The 19,458-nt window shown below is 38.3% G+C and overlaps 2 protein-coding genes across 2 annotated transcripts in view; both read right to left on the bottom strand.

Annotated features, from left to right (window-relative positions):
• Positions 1-1,920, bottom strand: part of l3mbtl1 (L3MBTL histone methyl-lysine binding protein 1) — a 62,406-nt gene extending 60,486 nt beyond the window's left edge. Inside the window, exon 1 of the mRNA XM_079803114.1 lies at positions 1,895-1,920. The gene's annotated coding sequence lies outside the window, so the exon portion shown is untranslated. The remainder of the gene's footprint in view (positions 1-1,894) is intronic.
• A 3,270-nt stretch (positions 1,921-5,190) lies between these two features.
• On the bottom strand, positions 5,191-15,220 carry LOC307117890 (uncharacterized protein). The gene is made up of 6 exons (XM_079803116.1): positions 15,031-15,220; positions 14,806-14,832; positions 12,274-12,426; positions 12,067-12,189; positions 10,772-10,798; positions 5,191-6,144 (listed from the first exon to the last, which is right to left on the bottom strand). The coding sequence occupies exons 2-6, from the start codon at positions 14,810-14,812 to the stop codon at positions 5,327-5,329; spliced, it is 1,128 nt and encodes a 375-aa protein (XP_079659242.1). The 5' UTR covers positions 14,813-14,832; positions 15,031-15,220; the 3' UTR covers positions 5,191-5,326.
• Positions 15,221-19,458: the final 4,238 nt, after the last annotated feature.

Here is a 19,458-nt window from a genome sequence, read left to right as displayed (position 1 = left end):
AGTAAAATAAAGAGTATTGCAATAAAATAAATAGTATTTTTTCTCTTTAACCTCTTGCTGTTCCTGTCGCATAAGAATAGAATAACAAAAAACTGATGTGACAAGCCATCAGAACCGAACCGAACCGAAAACCGTGGTTAAAAACCGAGGTATGTATTGAACCGTGGACTAACTGTATTGTTGCATCCCTAGTGTTGGGTAAATTCAGAAGCAAATCGATGGGTTTTTTGTGAGAAAAATATCCATATTTAACACGTTATAAAGTAAAATATTGCCATATTCAACTCGCAGTTCAAAACGCTTACGTCCGACGTCATCGTCGTGCCGATTCCGCTTTTCTGTAAGTTGAATACGGAAGGTGGTCCGACGTAAGCTTGATATTTTACTTTATAAAGTTTTAAATATGGATATTTTTCTTACACAAACCTATCGATCATCAGAAGGCCTTTATTAACCCCCGGAGCCGTGTGGAGCACTTTTACAATGGATGGATTCATTTTTTCGGGCTTCAAATTTTGGGCAGCCATTCACTGCCATTATAAAGCTCGGAAGAGCCAGGACATTTATTAATATATCTCCGATTGTGTTTGTCTGAAAGAATAAAGGCATATGCACCTAGGATGGTTTGAGGGTGAGTAAATCATGGGGTCATTTTCATTTTGGGGTGAACTATCACTTTAATTATCGTCAACAGTGTAATTAGATTACTGTACTAATTACTCTCTCTAAAAAGTATTGCATTACTTACTACTAATGACTTCCTAAATCCCATTTTAACCTCAAGGAGGGGCATGAAACGGCTCTTTTAATAGTTTCAAATAAATGATATAAATTGCAGAAATTATTCTTGAGCTGACCGAATGGTTGCATTCAAAGCATACACTTTAGATGTTACATTTTTATTTGTCACTATTGTTTTATATAGAATTGTTCTAATCAGAAGTAACTGTATTTAAGAATAATCCCCTACTTTTTCAATGGAAAAATAATTAAATTACTGCTACTAATCACTTAGTCTTTAAAAAAATAAACACAAATGCTGTATTAAGTTATAACAGTAGCCTATAGTTAAAATGCTGCTGGTTATCAGATGTTTTAAGAGACTTAAAACAATAATATTATAATTATTGTATTATGTTTAAATCACTTTAATTTATTTAATATTATAAATAGTTTATTTACTAGTTATTACCATTTAGGAGGATATTTCTGTCATTTCTTCACAAAAGTGAAACAAATGATAATGATGCTCAGCCAAATTGATGCACAAAACCATTAACTGATGGTGATTATGGTGGAGATGCATAATTCATAATCTGACGGTGTTGATTATGCATAATCCATGAAGTGATGGTGGTGTTGTGTTGGTGATGATGGTGATGAAGCATAAGTGATGTTGATGATGATTATGCATAATCTGACGGTGTTGATGCTCAAACCATAAAGAGATAGCGGTGGTGATGTGAAGGAATCACCCAATCCATCAATTCCCATTCAAAAAGCATCATTCCCAGCGCATTCCCCAAATATTCCTCCCAGTACCCGTGCAAAATGGCGCTGTGCTCATAAACTAAAGTAGGCGAACCATTCCTTATTTCATCCCGCTCCTGACTGAAACACTGCTTTATGAGGAGCATCCGACTCCCAGACATTCAGGAGGAAAATACATATGCGTTTTGATTTAATCTCACGGCCACCTCAGCCCTAATTGCTAATTATAAGGGTTTATTTAATATTTTATTAAGGAAAAATACACAAATACGACAAAACGCGCGCCATCATAAGGGTCCAGACATGTATTTAAACTCAAATCTATATATATCGATCGTATCTTAGTAGCATGACATGATTTGTGCGTAATGTGAAGGCGATAAGATAATGAATTTATTCTCACCAGTGCTGGTCTTGCTCGGGAGGAATATGATCTGCGCATGCGCGCATCATAAGCGCACAATCCTTTGACAATTTGAAAGTGTTGCATTTCTACACCATTTCACACGCGATGGTGTGCAGTGTCTGACACATACATATTGATCTGAGCACATCTTTAAAACATTTGACCATTTTGTAAAGGATTAGACTTCAAAAAAGAAAAACACGTTTGCCTTATATGCTATTAATAACATAAGAAAACCAGATTTTACTGCTGAATACAAGTAAAAGTCAATAATACACTTGACTGGATTGCCATAACAGTCGTGATTTCCTGTTTTGATTAAGTGATAGTCACCTGGAAGTGGAAAGTCACGTGAATGAGAATCAAAGTTGACCCACTTGAATTTTCTCTAAGTGGAAGTGATTCCTGATCCATTCTTCCTCCTGATTCTGCTTTTAAACTGACCTTCAACCAGAAAAATATACTGCACAAAACCTGAGCAATCCTTCAATGCCTTTATTATAGACTTGGCTGTCCAAATAAAGATAAACAAGCAAAATAAAATATCTTAATACTGAACATCATTTACATATAGTAGTGTAAAATCTGGCCAAAACAACCAAACTAAATCAGGGCATTAATAGAGTCACCAAAGGTCAGTGCATCGACGCTTTGTATAAATCGCTCGTGTGTTTGTTGCAGGAAATGATGTGACATAACACTTAGCATTTTACAAGGCCCAGATTCGGAGTTTATTGAAATTGTTATTGAACTTAGATTTAAAGGTTGGGTGTATTTTGGTTCACCCAAAAATTAAAATTAGCCCATGATTTACTCACCAGTCCTGGCTCTTCCAAGCTTTATAATGGCAGCCCAAAATTTGAGGCCCAAAAAAGCACATCCATCCATTATAAAAGTAATCCTCTGGGGATTAATAAAGGCCGTATGAAGCTAATCGATGGGTTTGTGTAAGAAAAAAAAAGAGAGTTAAAAACGCTTACGCTACGTCCTACATCGTACATAAGTTGAATATGTAAGGTGGTCTGGTGGAAGCTAGATATTTAACTTTATGAAGTGTTAAATATGGATATTTTTCTCACACAAACCCATGGATTCGCTTCAGAAGGCCTTTATTAACCCCTGGAGTCCTGTGGGGCACTTTTATAATGGATGGATGCACTTTTTTGAGCTTTAAATTTTGGGCTTCAAATTTTGGGCTGCCATTCACTGCCATTATAAAGCTCGGAAGAGCCAGGACATTTGTATTTTAACTCAGATTGTGTTCGTCTGATAGAAGAACGCTGGGCTTTCCTGTAGCTCAAACAGTACAGTGTGGCGCTAGCAACGCCAAGGTCATGGGTTCGATTCCCAGGGAAAGCAAGAACTGACAAAATGTAAAATGTGTATCTTGAATGCAATGTAAGTCGCTTTGGATAAAAGCGTCTGCCAAATGAATAAACGTGATGTAAATGAAAGTCATATACACCTAGGGTGAGTAAATCATGGGCTAATTTTCATTTTTAAATCTAAAGAAAAACTTTTTCGCCACAAATATATTAAAGGGTTAGTTCACCCAAAAATGAAAATTCTGTCATTAATTCCTCACCCTCATGTCGTTCGACACCCGTCAGACCTCCGTTCATCTTCAGACACAAATGAAGATATTTTAGTGTAAATCTGATGGCTCTGAAAGGCCTCCATTGGCTCAATGCACGGTTCACTCTCAAGACCCTTAAAAGGCACTAAAGACGTCGTTACAAAGTCCATCTCACTACAGTGGCTCTACAATAACTTTATGAATCGGCGACAATAGTTTTTGTGCACAAAAAAACCCTAAATAACGACTTATATAGTGATGACGATTTCAAAACACGGCCTCATGAAGCTTTGAAGCGTTATGAATCAGTGAGTCGATTCAGCAGTTTGAATCGCCAAATTTCAGCAGTTTGACACGCGATCCGAATCATGAATCGACTCACTGATTCCCCTTTTCCACCAAGGCAGAGCTAGAGCTAGATCGGAGCCAGAGCCTAGTTTCAAATCGGTTCTTTGTGTTTCCACACCCAAAGCCGCAGCTCCGAGCCAGGAAAAGTGGTTCTTAAGTAGCACCAAAACATTGCTGGGCTAGAACAGGGCTAGAAGTAAGAACCGATTACGTCAGGCACTGGGGGCGGAGTCAACAAGACCAACACAAACTGAGATCCGCCATTGTTGAAATAGCAGCTAATGGAGCTAACAGCTGCTGCTGGTTTGTAATCTCCGTCTATACAAATGACGGCGAGCTGCATGAATGCGTTGGATTCGCTGTGTTTTCGTTGTGTTTTGATGCCGATGTAGGATCGTAAAGCCATGTGAATGAATAGTAACGCAACGTTTGCATTGTTGATGGAAGGCTTGTTCGCAGCTGTGCTGACCGATCGCCGTATGATAACGAGTCCAGCGAGATATGACTCCTTATGCTTTTGATTCACTCATGCGTTTTTATATATATATATCATCCGTGGTTCGGTCTGCGCAGCGCCGATGCATCTCGAACAAGCCTGGTGTGTGTGTGTGTTTCCCGCTGCCCAGGGATGCCAGGTTTTCACAACAAAACCCGCCCAATTGCTACTCAAAACAAGCCCAATCGCGTTTCAGGGGGGCTTCCCCGGTAAAATATGTGTTTTTTGGCATAGTTGCCTACTAAAATTCGCATTCCCAAAGCTAAAGATCACAGAATTGGGGTCGCTTCAACCCGCGGACATGAAAAAACAGCCCGCGGCAAAACCACAGACTTGGCAACACTGCCGCTGCCTCGCTAGCGTTGCTGAGAGAGATGAGATGTATTCAGTGGCGTAAGACTGGCTCTGTTGTGGCTCTCAGCATGTGGAAAAGCAAACCGGTTCTTAGAAGCTCCTCAGTCGAACCAACTATGAACTGGGACTAGCTCTGAACTAGCTCTAGCACTGCCTTGGTGGAAAAGGGGTATGCTTCATAACGCTTCGAAGCTTCATGAGGCCGTGTTTTGAAATCGTCATAACTATATAAGTCGTTATTTAGGGGGGTTTTTTCGCCCAAAAAATATTCTCGCCTATTCATAAAGTTATTGTAGAGCCACTGTAGTGAGATGGACTTTGTAGCGACGTCTTTAGTGCCTTTTAAGGGTCTTGAGAGTGAACCGTGCATTGAGCCAATGGAGGCCTTTCAGAGCCATCAGATTTACACTAAAATATCTTCATTTGTGTCTGAAGATGAACGGAGGTCTGACGGGTGTCGAACGACATGAGGGTGAGGAATTAATGACAGAATTTTCATTTTTGGGTGAACTAACCCTTTAAGAAAACGAGTGTAGCAACATCCTAACCAGCACAGCACATGAGTTTTTGCAAACCAACCGTTAACAAATTACGAGGCAATATTAAGGGTAAGGCCGGTGTTTTTATTGACTGAAAACGATGGATGAGCGCTGGGCTAGTAGAGCTCATCTCCCCCTGGAGAGACTTTAACCACCTCCTCTTCCTCCAGCACGTCCACACTCTCAGCGCTGATATCCAGGGCATTTCGCAACAACTCAGGACGCTCCTGGAACAACCACCACATAGATAAACACTTGTGGACGCAACGGTTCCTCTTGTGTTCACACAGACACTTCCAGTTGCCAGACTTGGTATCAAACGAGACACGTGTCCTCCCAAACTGACACCATTTGTCCTTAAGGTCGGTGTAGACTGAAAAGTAGACGCATCTCTCTGAAAGCTCATGCTCCTCCCAAAAGATAGGGTACACACAATCGACTCCCTCTAAACATGCCCTTGAGTTCATGTCCTGGCACTCCTGCTTCTCCGGTTCGGACAGGACGTGTTTGCGGGTCATTTCCTCCTGAGAGGTGACACACAGCGGCGGAGGGGGAATGTAAGGCCGCGCGTGATGAGTCCGCACCAGGTGACGGCATTCTTTCCCAGGATTTCCTCTCTGGGCCTGCGCTTTCATGAAATCCCAGCATTCTTCCAACTCGCAGAGCAGAATCTGTAAGGCGAAGGATTTACGGATGTGAATGGGCACTCTTGGTCCATGCAGATCTTTGGGTGTAACATAGATTGCATTTTTGGCATCGATGCACAACATGGGCTGCTGCTCTTGGCCGTGCTGTAGCCTCTCGTGCCGTCTCAGGTTCGATGTGGTCGTGAAGTGGATTCCACACTTTTGGCATGCAGACTTATAGCCTGGTGTCCTGTCTTCATGGTCTGTTTGCAGAGTCTCCAGCAGGACTGTTGTAGGCTGTAGCTCAACTGGAAGGAGAGAAAAACAGTTCAGATGAACTGCAATTTGGGAATGGCTGTGTCTGAAACCAGAGTAATGCTAGCTGATCAGGCATGTTTAAAGCTACACTGTGCAACTTTTTTAGTTTATTCTTAGCTAAAAACACTTAGTTCTTTCAAAAATATATGTGCTCATTAATGTATATTTACTTCTTTCAAGTAATAAAGTATTCTCGTAAGTTTATTGAAAATACATACGGGTGAGGGTTCAAATGCCGGTCGCCATGTTGCTCCTCCATCTTGAAAGTACATCAGCCAAAGAGGGACATACCCGTAAATTCAAGCTTCGCCTTTGGCGTTTTAACACTCGATGGCACCGTGTCGAATGTGGACGAGGTCGAACTGGAAGACATGTTAATCTTGGACTAAATCGGCCACCGTAGGAGTTAAAACCAAATCGGAATTGAGAGGAACAGAAACTAATATTCACTGGATGGTCATGTGCCTTTTAACCGCTAGATGGGGAAAAATATCACACAGAGTAGCTTTAAATCAGACATTTCTGTTCTTCCCCCCAAATAACAAATACATTTATTAAGAAATAAGCACTGTAGTGTCAATACAGACTACAGTCTTGTAATATCGGCCATTTACACTAGGGATCGGCCGATGTGGATTTTTTAGTGCCGATACCGATTTTTTTTTCATCAGCCGATGAGCGATACGAGCTGCCGATTTTCTTGAGCCGATATTTGGAGCCGATACTGCTTTTGCTCCCTCAATTTACATCATAAAAATGACACAATGATCATGATGATAACAATTTAAAACTTACAATTTAAAAAAAGGAACATTTATTGAACTAAAAAAAACCTATATTTAACAAATAGTAAAAACAGGTGAGGTAGAACAAGAAAATAAATTAAACAAGAATTAATAAATTCTCTAAATAAATATTTAAGCATAAAATAATGACACTATTTGCACGCAGTATCAACAAGCAAGCAGCATAATAAAGTGCACACTGACTGTACTATACTTCATTTCAAAACTATTTACAACCTAGTCATTAAATGGTTACACTCTAAAAAATGCTGGGTTAAAAATAACCCAAGTTGGGTTGAATATGGACTAACCCAGCAATTGGGTTGTTTTGACCCAGCGGTTGGGTTAAATGTTTGCTTAAAACAACCCAATCGCTGGGTTAGTCCATATTCAACCCAACTTGGGTTATTTTTAACCCAGCATTGTTTAGAGTGTAGGTGCACTGAGCTTAATCTCTTGTAGAGCAACACCAGCGGTAATTCAGGAAAAAATCTCCCAATGCTCCACGTGAAACTTCAGTCTTTCCACCTTTTACCATCGTGTCAATTCTCAATTGATTTTGATTAATATGCGCGAGGGAGAGCAAGAGAGTTTGAAGACGGAGAGAGCTGCCCTGTGGACGCCTGTCTGGAAATAATGCAGGGGAAAAAATATCTGCGAACGCAGCAGCCGTAAAAATAGCAAATATCGGCCGATATATCGGTCTAACACTAATTTACACTATGTAAATGTTCGCTGTTGGCGAATGCTATTTGCACTAACTCCACCCACTGATGTCTGGTTTATTACTTGTGTGTGGCAGAAAGTGGACGCAAATTGACCCGAGGTTCGAATCAGCCTTTTGCGGAACTCGCTCTAATCCCTTTTCCCATCACATATCAGATCGGAAAGGCTACTAATTGCACTTAGTGTAAATAGCATCTATCGTTATGAAAACATGCTATTTTCACTTAGCGTGGTGTCCGTGACATCACCCGTAGGTTTCTGAAGAGCCTTTTAGATGGCCAAAGTAGGTGGAGCCGGCTGTCGCCATCTTGGCACCGCACGTCACTCCCGGATAACTGGAAATGGGCAAAGAGGCGGGACGTGGGTGAAGCTGAGGTGCCTGGAGACTGAAACCACGCCCGCCTAGCTCCGCCATTCAAGTGGCCACGCCCTTAATTATGCAACCCCCTCACAGTTGTCATGAAGGGCAAAATTAGCTGTATCAAAACTACTTTTTCCAATCTGGATGTAGTCTTTGACAAAAACATGATTTTCTCTCTTTTTGAAATCTTTTTGAAACTAGAATAAAACAGTTTGTGTGATTAAAAGCATAGGCTCTGCTTTTATTCTTTTAACATATTGCATGTTCAGATACTCAAAGAAAATATTCTGGGGGCCATGAAATTGTTGTGCAAATGATCAAAAATGCTGGCGGTGAAAGAGTTAATCAGAATAATATCCCCTCCCTCTTGCATCTCTTCTCTGATGGTGAGGGTGGGGCAACCTGTCACTCACATGAGATCCACCACCATCCAATCAACTCCCTAAGGACAAAATCAAGCCCTGCCTTACATTTGTTCTTGTTCCAGAAGCCATTTCACTCTGATACGTCACAATAAAGAAGAAAAGCCTATTCCGTGTTTAATGCCAATTTTTAAGTTGCAGTGTGTAATATTTATGAGGATCTATTGACAGAAATGCAATATAATATACATAACTATGTTTTCAGTGGTGTATAAAGACCTCACATAATGAAGCGTTATGTTTTTATTACCTTAGAATGAGCCATTTCTATCTACACACACTGCGGGTCCTCTTATGTGGCGTTCACACCGGACGCGATTCGCGCAAATAATTTGCGCTAATCGCGCAAAGGTGGACGCTTGTACATTTTGAGTTTACTCGCGCAAATCGCGCGTGACATTCACTGCACAACAGACGCGAATTCGCGTCATGGGCGGGGCTTCCGCCAGCGGCTCGTCTCGTTGAGAAATGGCTGACATGGGCTGTGTTTACATGTCTTTTTTCTGTTAAAATCTACTGTTAATGTGTGACAAAACGTAGTTTTAAGACTTTTTCAGTCGATAATGTAGTTGTTTAAAGCTCAAATCTGTGGTTTATTTATATAAAGAGTGCCTATTTGAACATTTTATCTGCCGTTTTCGGAGATGTGAGCTCCAGCGGATCAGCGGCGCTCTTCAAAGCCGGCGAGGGCAACCTTTCCTCAGCCAGTCCTTCTGCCGTCTGCCGCTGGTTCTGATGTCTCTGTGGCGTCTCGAGCTATAATTCGTCTTGTAACGGCCGATCTTTGGTCTCATGGATCTATAATTTGTTCCCTGGCAAATCGTTTAGGCTGAGGGCAAAGATAAGTTTCATTACTTTATATTTTTAGGCTATAACTGTATGTTGCAGTTGTAACGTTAGCCTACTAGCACTGACTTTGAATGTTTGACTGAATTGTTTGCTTTATTTCATGTATAGCTTGTTATACATTACTTATACTTTTGTATTATTGATCATACATAAACTTGAAATTTAACAAAAAGAGACTGGGTTGTGTTTCATGTCATTTATTGTTATCACAGTGATAATCATATTGTCTGAACCAGATATTAATATACAGATTTTCTCCTCATTGTTGTCACTACTAGAGCAAGCTCCTGATTGGTTAACGCGGCGCGAAATATCCGCCAAAGTTCAGATTTTTCAACTTGAGCGAATCTCGCCGCCTCAATCGCGCCGCAGAATGCCATTTCGCGTCTCTGCATTGACTTAACATGTAAATCACTCGCGCGAATCGTGTCCGGTGTGAACGCACCATTACAGGGAAGTCGCCATTTTGTGCCGCCATGTTTCTACGGTAGCCCTAAACGGACAAACTTCTCTACACAGCTCTAGTCACTCTCTGCAGTCTCAGACGACCACATCTTTGTCCTGTGCTGGCCACCGTAGCTTCTCTATGTGCTTCGAAAGGGAGGAGTGAGCCGTGGGCAATTCACAACCTCACCACTAGATGATGCTAAAATTTACACACTGCACCTTTAACACTAGAACCGCCACGGGGTCAAATTTACCCATGGCTGTTTTTCAAATGTACATGACAGATTTTCAATAAAATATCCAAGTCTCCCAGTCATTGACTTTTACTAAAATGGTGTTATTTACAATCCCCTGTTGTTAAAAATTATTTAGATAAAAACATATTAAAAAGCGGGGCATTTATACCTATAAGCACCAGCGGGTCAAATTTCCCCCTATATAATTCCTTTATTTTCACGCTGTGTTTGAGCAACGTGTCGCCTTACTGTAGACAGTCACACAACCAAATGAAGATGCATATTCATAAATGCTCAAACTTCGAATGAATTATACATTTTTGTTTTGTCATTTTTTATTGTGTATTGTTTGCAACTGTGTTGCTATTTATTCAAGTCTGCCCGTTTCCTGAAAAACTATATTTTACAATTTTTATGATTACCCCAAGTTTATTGGTGTTGTTCTCTTATTAAAATGATATAACTAAACAAATGAATAATTAATTAGCTCAAACTGTGCGCTTGAATTTGTCGCTGCACGTCATAAATTCTATGCAGTGCGGTGGATTATTATTGCTCTTTATTGTCTGTTTAGGGTATTTTAGTCATTTAAACAGCATGGGTTATCTTAATATGTGATTAATGAAATGTTATTATAATATTACACCACCTAAATATGTATTTATTGACCCCTGGCGGTTCCAGTGTGAAGTCATTACTGAATGACTGGGCAATTGCTGTGGTTTCAGACACAGAAAGCATTACGATCATTGGATAAACATCATTGATCATTTATAAATGCCATTTCTCACCTGTGGATTTGTCTGTCATCTCAACACCTGCAATTGCATGAAACAGATCAGAAACAAATGATATTAATAACTGCAGGCGTATTACCCAGAACAAAGGAAGGACAAAATCAAAGCACATTCACAATCGAGTGAGTTATAGTTAAACATATGGTGAAGGAAAAATATCCTCTCAACATACATTCGAAAACTTCCCAGAATGCAATGATAGAATCTTGAAAAAGATGCCCAGTTTAGTTTATAAACTTAAATCTTAAAAAGTTTGTTAATAATAATCATGATAAACGAGTCCAAACTTGTGCAAACAATGAAGACACGAATACACATGAAAATGCACTATCCAAACTTAAAGGGCTGTAATTCGAGAATGCTTTGGAATATAGACCTAAATTTGGTCTTGTTTTAAAGCAGACACTCGGCAGATTATTGCTGAAGTGAACACAATTCAAAATATGAAAGCATGAAAAAGTTATGGAAATTTAAATTTACTGTAAATAACAAATACTGTACTAAATATTTTTATTTTATATAAAATATATATTTTACAAAAATGTTTTAATCTAAAATGACTGTAAAATCAAAGCCATATGTCTAACCAAGTTGTGTTCCAAATTTGAAGTTGATATCACAAAAATTGAAGTTCCCATGAGATTTTGTCTAGGCGCTGTACCACAAATAGCCACAGGGTTTTTTTTTTATGCATTTTTCTTTAAATATCCCTTCCATCACAAAATGGTCACCAAATATGGAACCCTGAGACTCAGACCTTTCCGACGATATGCGTTTTGTCAAGATTAGAAAAGATTTTTATTATAAAGTAGTTAAAATAAATGTTGTAATATAAAACATGATGACGCCCACTAGGGGAGGAGCCCGCTAGAATAATTTAAAGTACCGTTTCCATGGTAACGCGACGGCCAATTTCAAAACGGTTTCCACAGGATGAATTTAGAGTTCGTAAGCTTTCGAATGACACCTAATTTATGATAATAACTCAAATATATGATACGAAAAAAAGGCGATCAAAAAAAAAAAAAAAGAGCGCCAGGTGTACATACATTCGAAAACTTCCCAGAATACAATGATAGAATCGTGAAAAAGATGCCCAGTTTACTTTATAAACTTAATAATTAATCATAATTAATAATAATCATGATAAACGAGTAGGTCCAAACTTGTGCAAAGACACATTTGTACAGCCCAATACAGATTTGATCTTAAATAATACAATATATATAGAGTGAAAGGGCACTCCTCTAAGATAATTCAATATGAAATGTATTTAAATAGACACAAACCATGGTTGGCGATATGGATTTTGTAATCCTTTGTCCTTTGCAATATTTTTGAGCACATTGGGCAATGCCAGTGGCTCCTGCCGTGACCTCCATCAGCACAATAACAGGGGATGGAGAACTTCCCTGTCACAAACAACAGACAAAGGACATCGCATATGATCTCTGTGCAAAACTACTGCTGTAGAAATGGTCTGTTCGTTGAATTACCAATGCCAGAATCTTTATAATAGATTGCGAATCTGAGATGTCTCTTTTTGAGGTGATGCTTCGATGCAGTAACTGGATTCCTACAGTAGAGACAGTCAAGGTCCTTCATCACACTGAAAAGCTCCTCTTCGTCAACAAACACAAATATTCTCTCTGTAAAAAAAAAGAGCGACAGATGTGCAAGCTTTATAGAACCATCTCCACTGCATATGGAGTTCATTTCCTGAGCTGCTAGTGAAATATACACTGATCAGGCATAACATTATGACCGGCGACAGGTGAAGTGAATAACACTGATTATCACCTGTTAGTGTGAGGGATATATTAGGCAGCAAGTGAATATTTTGTCCTCAAAGTTGATGTGTTAGAAGCCGGAAAAATGGGCAAGCGTAAGGATTTGAGTGAGTTTGACAAGCGCCAGATTGTGACGGCTAGAACAGTGGTTTGCAAACTAGGGACGGGCAATACCACCTATTTTGTTTTCGATACGATACCGATACCGATACTTTCAAGGCCAGTATCACCGATATCGATACGATACTTCTAAACCGAACTTTTATATTATCAAATGTAATAAATTATTAAAATTACTAAGAGTAAAATGGGTAAAGATACCCACTTAACATTATATTTGAAGGGTATTTTAACATTCAATATGCCTTAATTGCAACTTATTAGATCATATTTTTGTTTGCACATGGTTAAAATATGTTTACTTGTAGTGGTAACCATGGAAATCTTCAAATAGTTGAACTATGGTCACTGTAGTAAAAAATAAACCGAATAAAAAGTGACAGGACGTTTCACCTGTAAAATGCAACCTTTTTATTCTGACGTGATTTGTATTAACATTAGTTACAGAATAGAACATGATCAATATCAGATTTTAACATTAAATGTAAAGAGTGTAATTGTACAATGTAGGCAACAATTTCTATTTGTTTATTGGGAAATAACACAAACATATGTTTTTTGTCTTCTGATGAGCATTGCTCAGAGCTGCGTTTCCAAAAGCATCAATGGTTTCTTATGATAGTTTTGGGAAATGCAGCTCTGTTTGAATAAAGTGTCATCAGTGTGTGAACTCTGTGATTGACTGGTTCTGTCTTGCAGCATTAGCGTGCGTTCAGATCATGGTTCAGATGAGCAGGAAAATAGTCCCATACTACCCAACCATTCGGTAACATAGGTTATTCGTATTGTATGCAATAAATCATCTTTTAAAAACAAAAAAAAACAAAGACAACACCTAGTATCGATATTTTTATTTGAGTATCGATGCTTTTCGATGCAATGGTCAGTATTAGTGTTAGTGCGATTTTTACGTATATCGGCCAATATTTGGCTGCTTTTGCCGATATTTTTTCCCCTGCATTATTTCCAGACAGGCGTCCACAGGGCAGCTCTCACCGTCTTCAATCTCTCTTGCTCTCCCTCGCGCATATTAATCAAAATCAATTGAGAATTGACACGATGGTAAAAGGTGGAAAGACTGAAGTTTCACGTGGAGCATTGGGAGATTTTTTCCTGAATTACCGCTGGTGTTGCTCTACAAGAGATTAAGTTCAGTGCACCTACACTCTAAACAATGCTGGGTTAAAAATAACCCAAGTTGGGTTTAATATGGACTAACCCAGCAATTGGGTTGTTTTAAGCAAACATTTAACCCAACCGCTGGGTCAAAACAATTGCTGGGTTAGTCCATATTCAACCCAACTTGGGTTATTTTTAACCCAGCATTTTTTAGAGTGTAACCATTTAATGACTAGGTTGTAAATAGTTTTAAAATGAAGTATAGTACAGTCAGTGTGCACTTTATTATGCTGCTTGCTTGTTGATACTGCGTGCAAATAGTGTAATTTTATGCTTAAATATTTATTTACAGACTTTATTTTCACCACTGAACTCTTTTTTTTCTTGTTCTACCTCACCTGTTTTTACTATTTGTTAAATAGTGTTTTTTTTAGTTCAATAAATGTTCCTTTTTTAAATTGTTATCATCATGATCATTGTCATTTTTATGATGTAAATTGAGGGAGCAAAAGCAGTATCGGCTCCAAATATCGGCTCAAGAAAATCGGCAGCTCGTATCGCTCATCGGCTAAGGCTGATGGAAAAAAAAAATCGGTATTGGCACTAAAAAATCCATATCGGTCGATCCCTAGTCAGTGTCTATCAAAAGTGCTCCAAGGAAGGACCAGTGGTGAACCGGCCACAGGGTCATGGGCGGCCAAAACTTACAGGACTTAAAGGATCTGCTGCTGACATCTTGGTGCCAGATACCACAGCACACCTTCAGGGGTCTAGAGGAGGCCATGCCTCGACGGGTCAGGGCTGTTTCGGCAGCAAAAGGGGGACCAACACAATATTAGTGTTGTTATAATGTTATGCCTGATTGGTGTATGTTGATAATTCCTCACTGGTTGCTGTAGCTGATCGGTTAACCATCATGGCTGAATATTTATAATTACATCCGATCTTGTGAACCATCATCTTATTTTAATACGTTTTTATTAAATGCATTACACTCACCTGTCATGACTATCAGACTTCCAGAGCCTAAAAAAATATTAAAAATATAATTAAATACAAAGTAGCAAGTACCAAAGACAGTTAGAACAGACAGATCGCGAAAGCTTCATCTCCAATGAATACATAGATTTCACAATAACTATAGCATCTATGGTTACCATGGTGATTTTGGTAAGTAATAACCCGTTTACTAGAACCATAACAAACAAATGCATCTCTACTGACCTCGCACAAACCGATGGTGAGCATGTAATGCAGTCAGTGTATGTCAGGTCTCTCGATACAGACTCGAGTCTATAAAGACGAGAGCAGACCTTCAAGCGTATCGATCGCGCTTTAAAAAGCTTTTTATAAAAAAAAAAAAAAAAAATGGCTGAGCTGCTTGCTCTGCGCACACGTGTGACGTCAAATCACGTGACTGTCGCCTTCTGTATGACGTAGATGTCAACACTGCTGTAACTATCCCTCGTACCAAGTAAGTTGTTCTTTTAATTGTTAAATTCAATTGTCAATATATGTTGTTGGATTGAATGTTAATTGTTTTTATTGGCGGATTTAATAAAACAAAATAAATAAAAAAAACACTGTTGTAACTGCACCACCTGCTGTCCGCAGACGTTACAATAAAGACTCGCTGGACAAAAATAAATCAATTTACTTCGGTAATTGGGCAAAACATATTGTTATTTTGGTTAGTCGGTAAATTAATGACAAAGGAATCCCTTTTAAACATGAGGAATTTGTGTTACATTATAAATTCACAGCAAGGGAATGTGCTGTTGTATTTGGAGATTGTTATGTTTATCAAGGGATTTAATAACCAGTTTTCTAAGATTGAATAATGAGTACTTAATAAATAATTTATAATACATAAATGAGTACTTATTACGGAAATAATATACTTAAGTGCAAACTGCAAATGTAATTGTTTTGTAAAATGTATATTAAATGCAATTATTACTTGAGAGTGTTTTTTTCACCCTCTTATATATAGGACTCAAGTACATCTTTATATGTACAGTGTTTATACGTAGCCTAAGGGATTCACTAACTTTCAAGCAGCACACACACACACACACACACACACACACACACACACACACACACACACACACACACACACACACACACACACACAACACACACACACACACACACACACACACACACACCGCTTACAGAATCTGTGAAAATGTGAATATATATATAAAAAAGAGAGATCATACATGATGTTATTTATTATTTAGTACTGTAAGACATTTTACATAAAATCTTTACATATAGTCAAGACAAAAAAATAGCTGAATGACCCTGTTCAAAAGTCTATGAACCCTTGATTCTTCATACTGTGTGTTGTTACCGGGATGATCCATGGGGAATAAAGATGTCCACATTTTTCTTATTTAATCTCAAAATCATAGAGTCACTGCTGGAGAGGATTCAAATGTGCCCAAAATGCTGGAGAACTGAAGAATTTGCCGGAGCTGAAGGATTTTATGTAAAATATCTTATTCAGGACAGTACTAAATAAAATAAAAAGCATGCATTTTGTATGATCCCTCTTATCTTGTTAAAATTATTCACATTTTCTGTAAGGGGTTCACAAACTTTCAAGCAGCACTGTATATATTTGAATATTTTATTTTGAACATGTCAGATTTCCACGCACTTCTTGCCAGTTATTGGCAAAATGTCTAAGTTTTATAGTATAACCTTACCTGGATTAGAATTAGTGCAATTATTCAATATACATACTTCTGGATCTGCTGGAAAACTGACTCCATGGATATCAGAGATAATGCTGCATACTTTTGGCCAAAATACCTGACCTTGAAAAAGTTCCCACCACATCTAAAGCAGGAGAAAATGTGTTATTAAAAATGGAGTTTTGATGGTAAAGTTTGTGAAGGAAGTGGATTCTATAAATCAAGTTTGATGTAGCTCCATCTTTACATAATTCACCCCGCGTTTCTCCTTCTATGATAATGTCTCAGTGTTCCCATCTGGCTTTACACGTGTTCAATTCAGAGTGTTTTTTCACCATAAGGGTCTGTTTTAACCCTTAATCGTCCCTCAAGCAGGGTTTACGTTTGAGTCCCTTTTTGAGAAACTTTACAGAGCGATTGCATAAGGAAATATAATTTTTTGACAAGGAAAACTATATATCATTTTCTTTATTTACTTCTCAACTATACATTTATGCTGTGTTTTTGTGGGTATTTGGTAGTTGTTTACCTATTTACTGCACAAATACTTAACTATGTCATAAATCGGCTCATTAAAAATTATTTTTTTATGAAAAAATCACTTGAATGATGATCTTAAATAAATATGAATAGTTTTTGGACATTGCTCTATGTGTTAGGGATAGAATACCGCCATCTGTAGGTTTGTGGAAAAACTTTAGGAATTATAGTTAGAGAGAGAGAGAGAGAGAGAGAGAGAGAGAGAGAGAGAGAGAGAGAGAGAGAGAGAGAGAGAGAGAGAGAGAGAGAGAGAGAGAGAGAGAGAGAGAGAGAGAGAGAGAGAGAGAGAGAGAGAGAGAGAGAGAGAGAGAGAGAGAGAGAGAGAGAGAGAGAGAGAGAGAGAGCAATGACCACATTATCCACTAGAGGTCCAGAGGGAAGTTAAGCTGCCTTTCATCTTTCTTTTATTTGCCCTTTTCCTTCTCTTTCTCATGCTTGTTCCATGTTGCATTTGTGCTCTAGTATTTGTCCTTCATTTATGTATGGAATTTTTCAGATTTATGCCAGTTTTGTTGATTTTATTTGCCAGTTTCTATAAAAATGCTCTCCGTTGCAGTCACACACGTGTGTGTGTGTGTGTGTGTGTGTGTGTGTGTGTGTGAGAGATATAAAGTTCGTTCCACTTTGTGTTTATGCTCTAGGACCAGACCTTGATATAAATGTAGACATTTTCAGATTTATACTGGATTTAGTTGATTTTTTTTTACAAAGTGAAAAAAAGCATTTTTTACATTTTCCCATTCATTGCCAAAATAAAAAAAAAAATACTCCAGACACCTGTGTGTGTGTGTGTGTGTGTGAGTGAACAATCTTATTCCATATTGCATTTGTGCTCTAGTATTTGTCCTTCATTTATGTATGAAAATCTTTCAGATTTATGCCAGTTTTGTTGATTTTATTTGCCAGTTTCTATAAAAATGCTCTCTGTTGCAGTCACACACGTGTATGTGTGTGTGTGTGTATGAGACAGAAAGTTCGTTCTACTTTGTGTTTATGCTCTAGGACAAGACCTTGATATAAATGTAGACATTTTCAGATTTATACTGGATTTAGTTCATTTATTGTGACAAAAAAAGTGAATTTTTTTTTTTTACACTTTCCCATTGATTTTCAATGTTGGGTCAATCTGACCCCGAGGGACTTAAACAGTAATTTTTTTTTACACACCTTTAGAACAACCAAATCAAGCCCAGATTTTTTGTGCATGTTTAGACTATAGATTATTTAGGAAAAGTCACAGAGTCTCATGGCCCTGAGATGAAGGGAACACTTTTTCAAAATGGCGGAAAAGTCCAGTGGGGTCAGCTGGACCTCAAGGGACGATTAAGGGTTAAAAGGTTCTCTTATATAATAATCGGCTTGAATAGACAAATTGCTCCAATTTCAGTCGAGTTTTAACTCTTAGAATGTCTCGCAATTGCAAATATCCCTAAAACTCTCTATTGGCTACATTGTATTCGGATTTCAGCTGCTCAAAAGACATCAGCATCTCATCCTCAAAATATCGTTCCAGACGAGAAGCTTTGTCGGCCCATATTTTAAAGTGTTTATCCGAGAAACATTGAGAGCTATCTGTTGCTCCATAATGGTGTATTGAGTCCAAATGTCTATTGAAACCTCACCCACAACCAGACTGCATGAGTGAGCCTTGGATTTCTGGTCATTTTTTTCCCATTTATATAAAATATCTGTGGGGTCATTCTCCTTTAGCCCGTAAAGCCATGATGGGATGAAGTGGCTTTTCCATTGAGAGTTTAAAAGGAAGTTTGCCACTGACTGTTTCAAATTCAAATATGGATAGTGGCAGGATTTTGCTTTTATCAAAAATAACCTTATATCCGGAAGAGTGGCGATACTGTGAAAGCTCCTGCGGGTGCGTCTGTCGGGTTAGTAAAGTATAAAAGATCATCAGCAAAGTGAGATATTTCATGTGATTTTGGCTTTCAACTATTACACAAAAACAATAATGAAGACAAGTGTGCAGCATTCCTTCCTTTTTTGTACAGCAGTGCACTTTCACTTCTACTTAAAAGCCCAAACCAGTAAAATCATGTAATATGACTGATAACATGCATTCTACTGCAGGCCATACTCGATATTAATGTGTTCAGGATCAAATGACCGGCCTAGAAAAATTGTTTGTAAATCTCTCATTACTCAATATTATTACCAAATATTGTATCCAATCTTTGTCAACTTGTTTTCTTTCAATTATCACAGGCTCTTGTTTTATTTCTTTTTGGATCTGATTGATCGTAGACCGCTTTCATTTGAGCTAATGTACCTCGACTTTTGATTACAAATAAATGACCATTCGTGGGTAATTTTGACAATATCGAATAGAATAAAAAAAATAATTCTGTAAAATTTAAACCACATCAGTGTGCTTTAATGTTTAACCAGGAAG

Source organism: Gobio gobio (genome assembly GCF_949357685.1).
Source record: "Gobio gobio genome assembly, chromosome: 21".
Classification (NCBI taxonomy): Eukaryota; Metazoa; Chordata; class Actinopteri; order Cypriniformes; family Gobionidae; genus Gobio; species Gobio gobio.
This window is presented reverse-complemented; position numbering and strand designations above follow the sequence as displayed.

What these genes read in the sequence shown, in the direction of transcription:
- LOC307117890 (XM_079803116.1), bottom strand. An exon ending in TTATAAAGATTCTGGCATTG is followed by an intron (nt 12,190 to 12,273) that starts GTAATTCAACGA and finishes TGTTTGTGACAG; the next exon opens with GGAAGTTCTCCATCCCCTGT. An exon ending in AATCCATATCGCCAACCATG is followed by an intron (nt 10,799 to 12,066) that starts GTTTGTGTCTAT and finishes ATGCAATTGCAG; the next exon opens with GTGTTGAGATGACAGACAAA.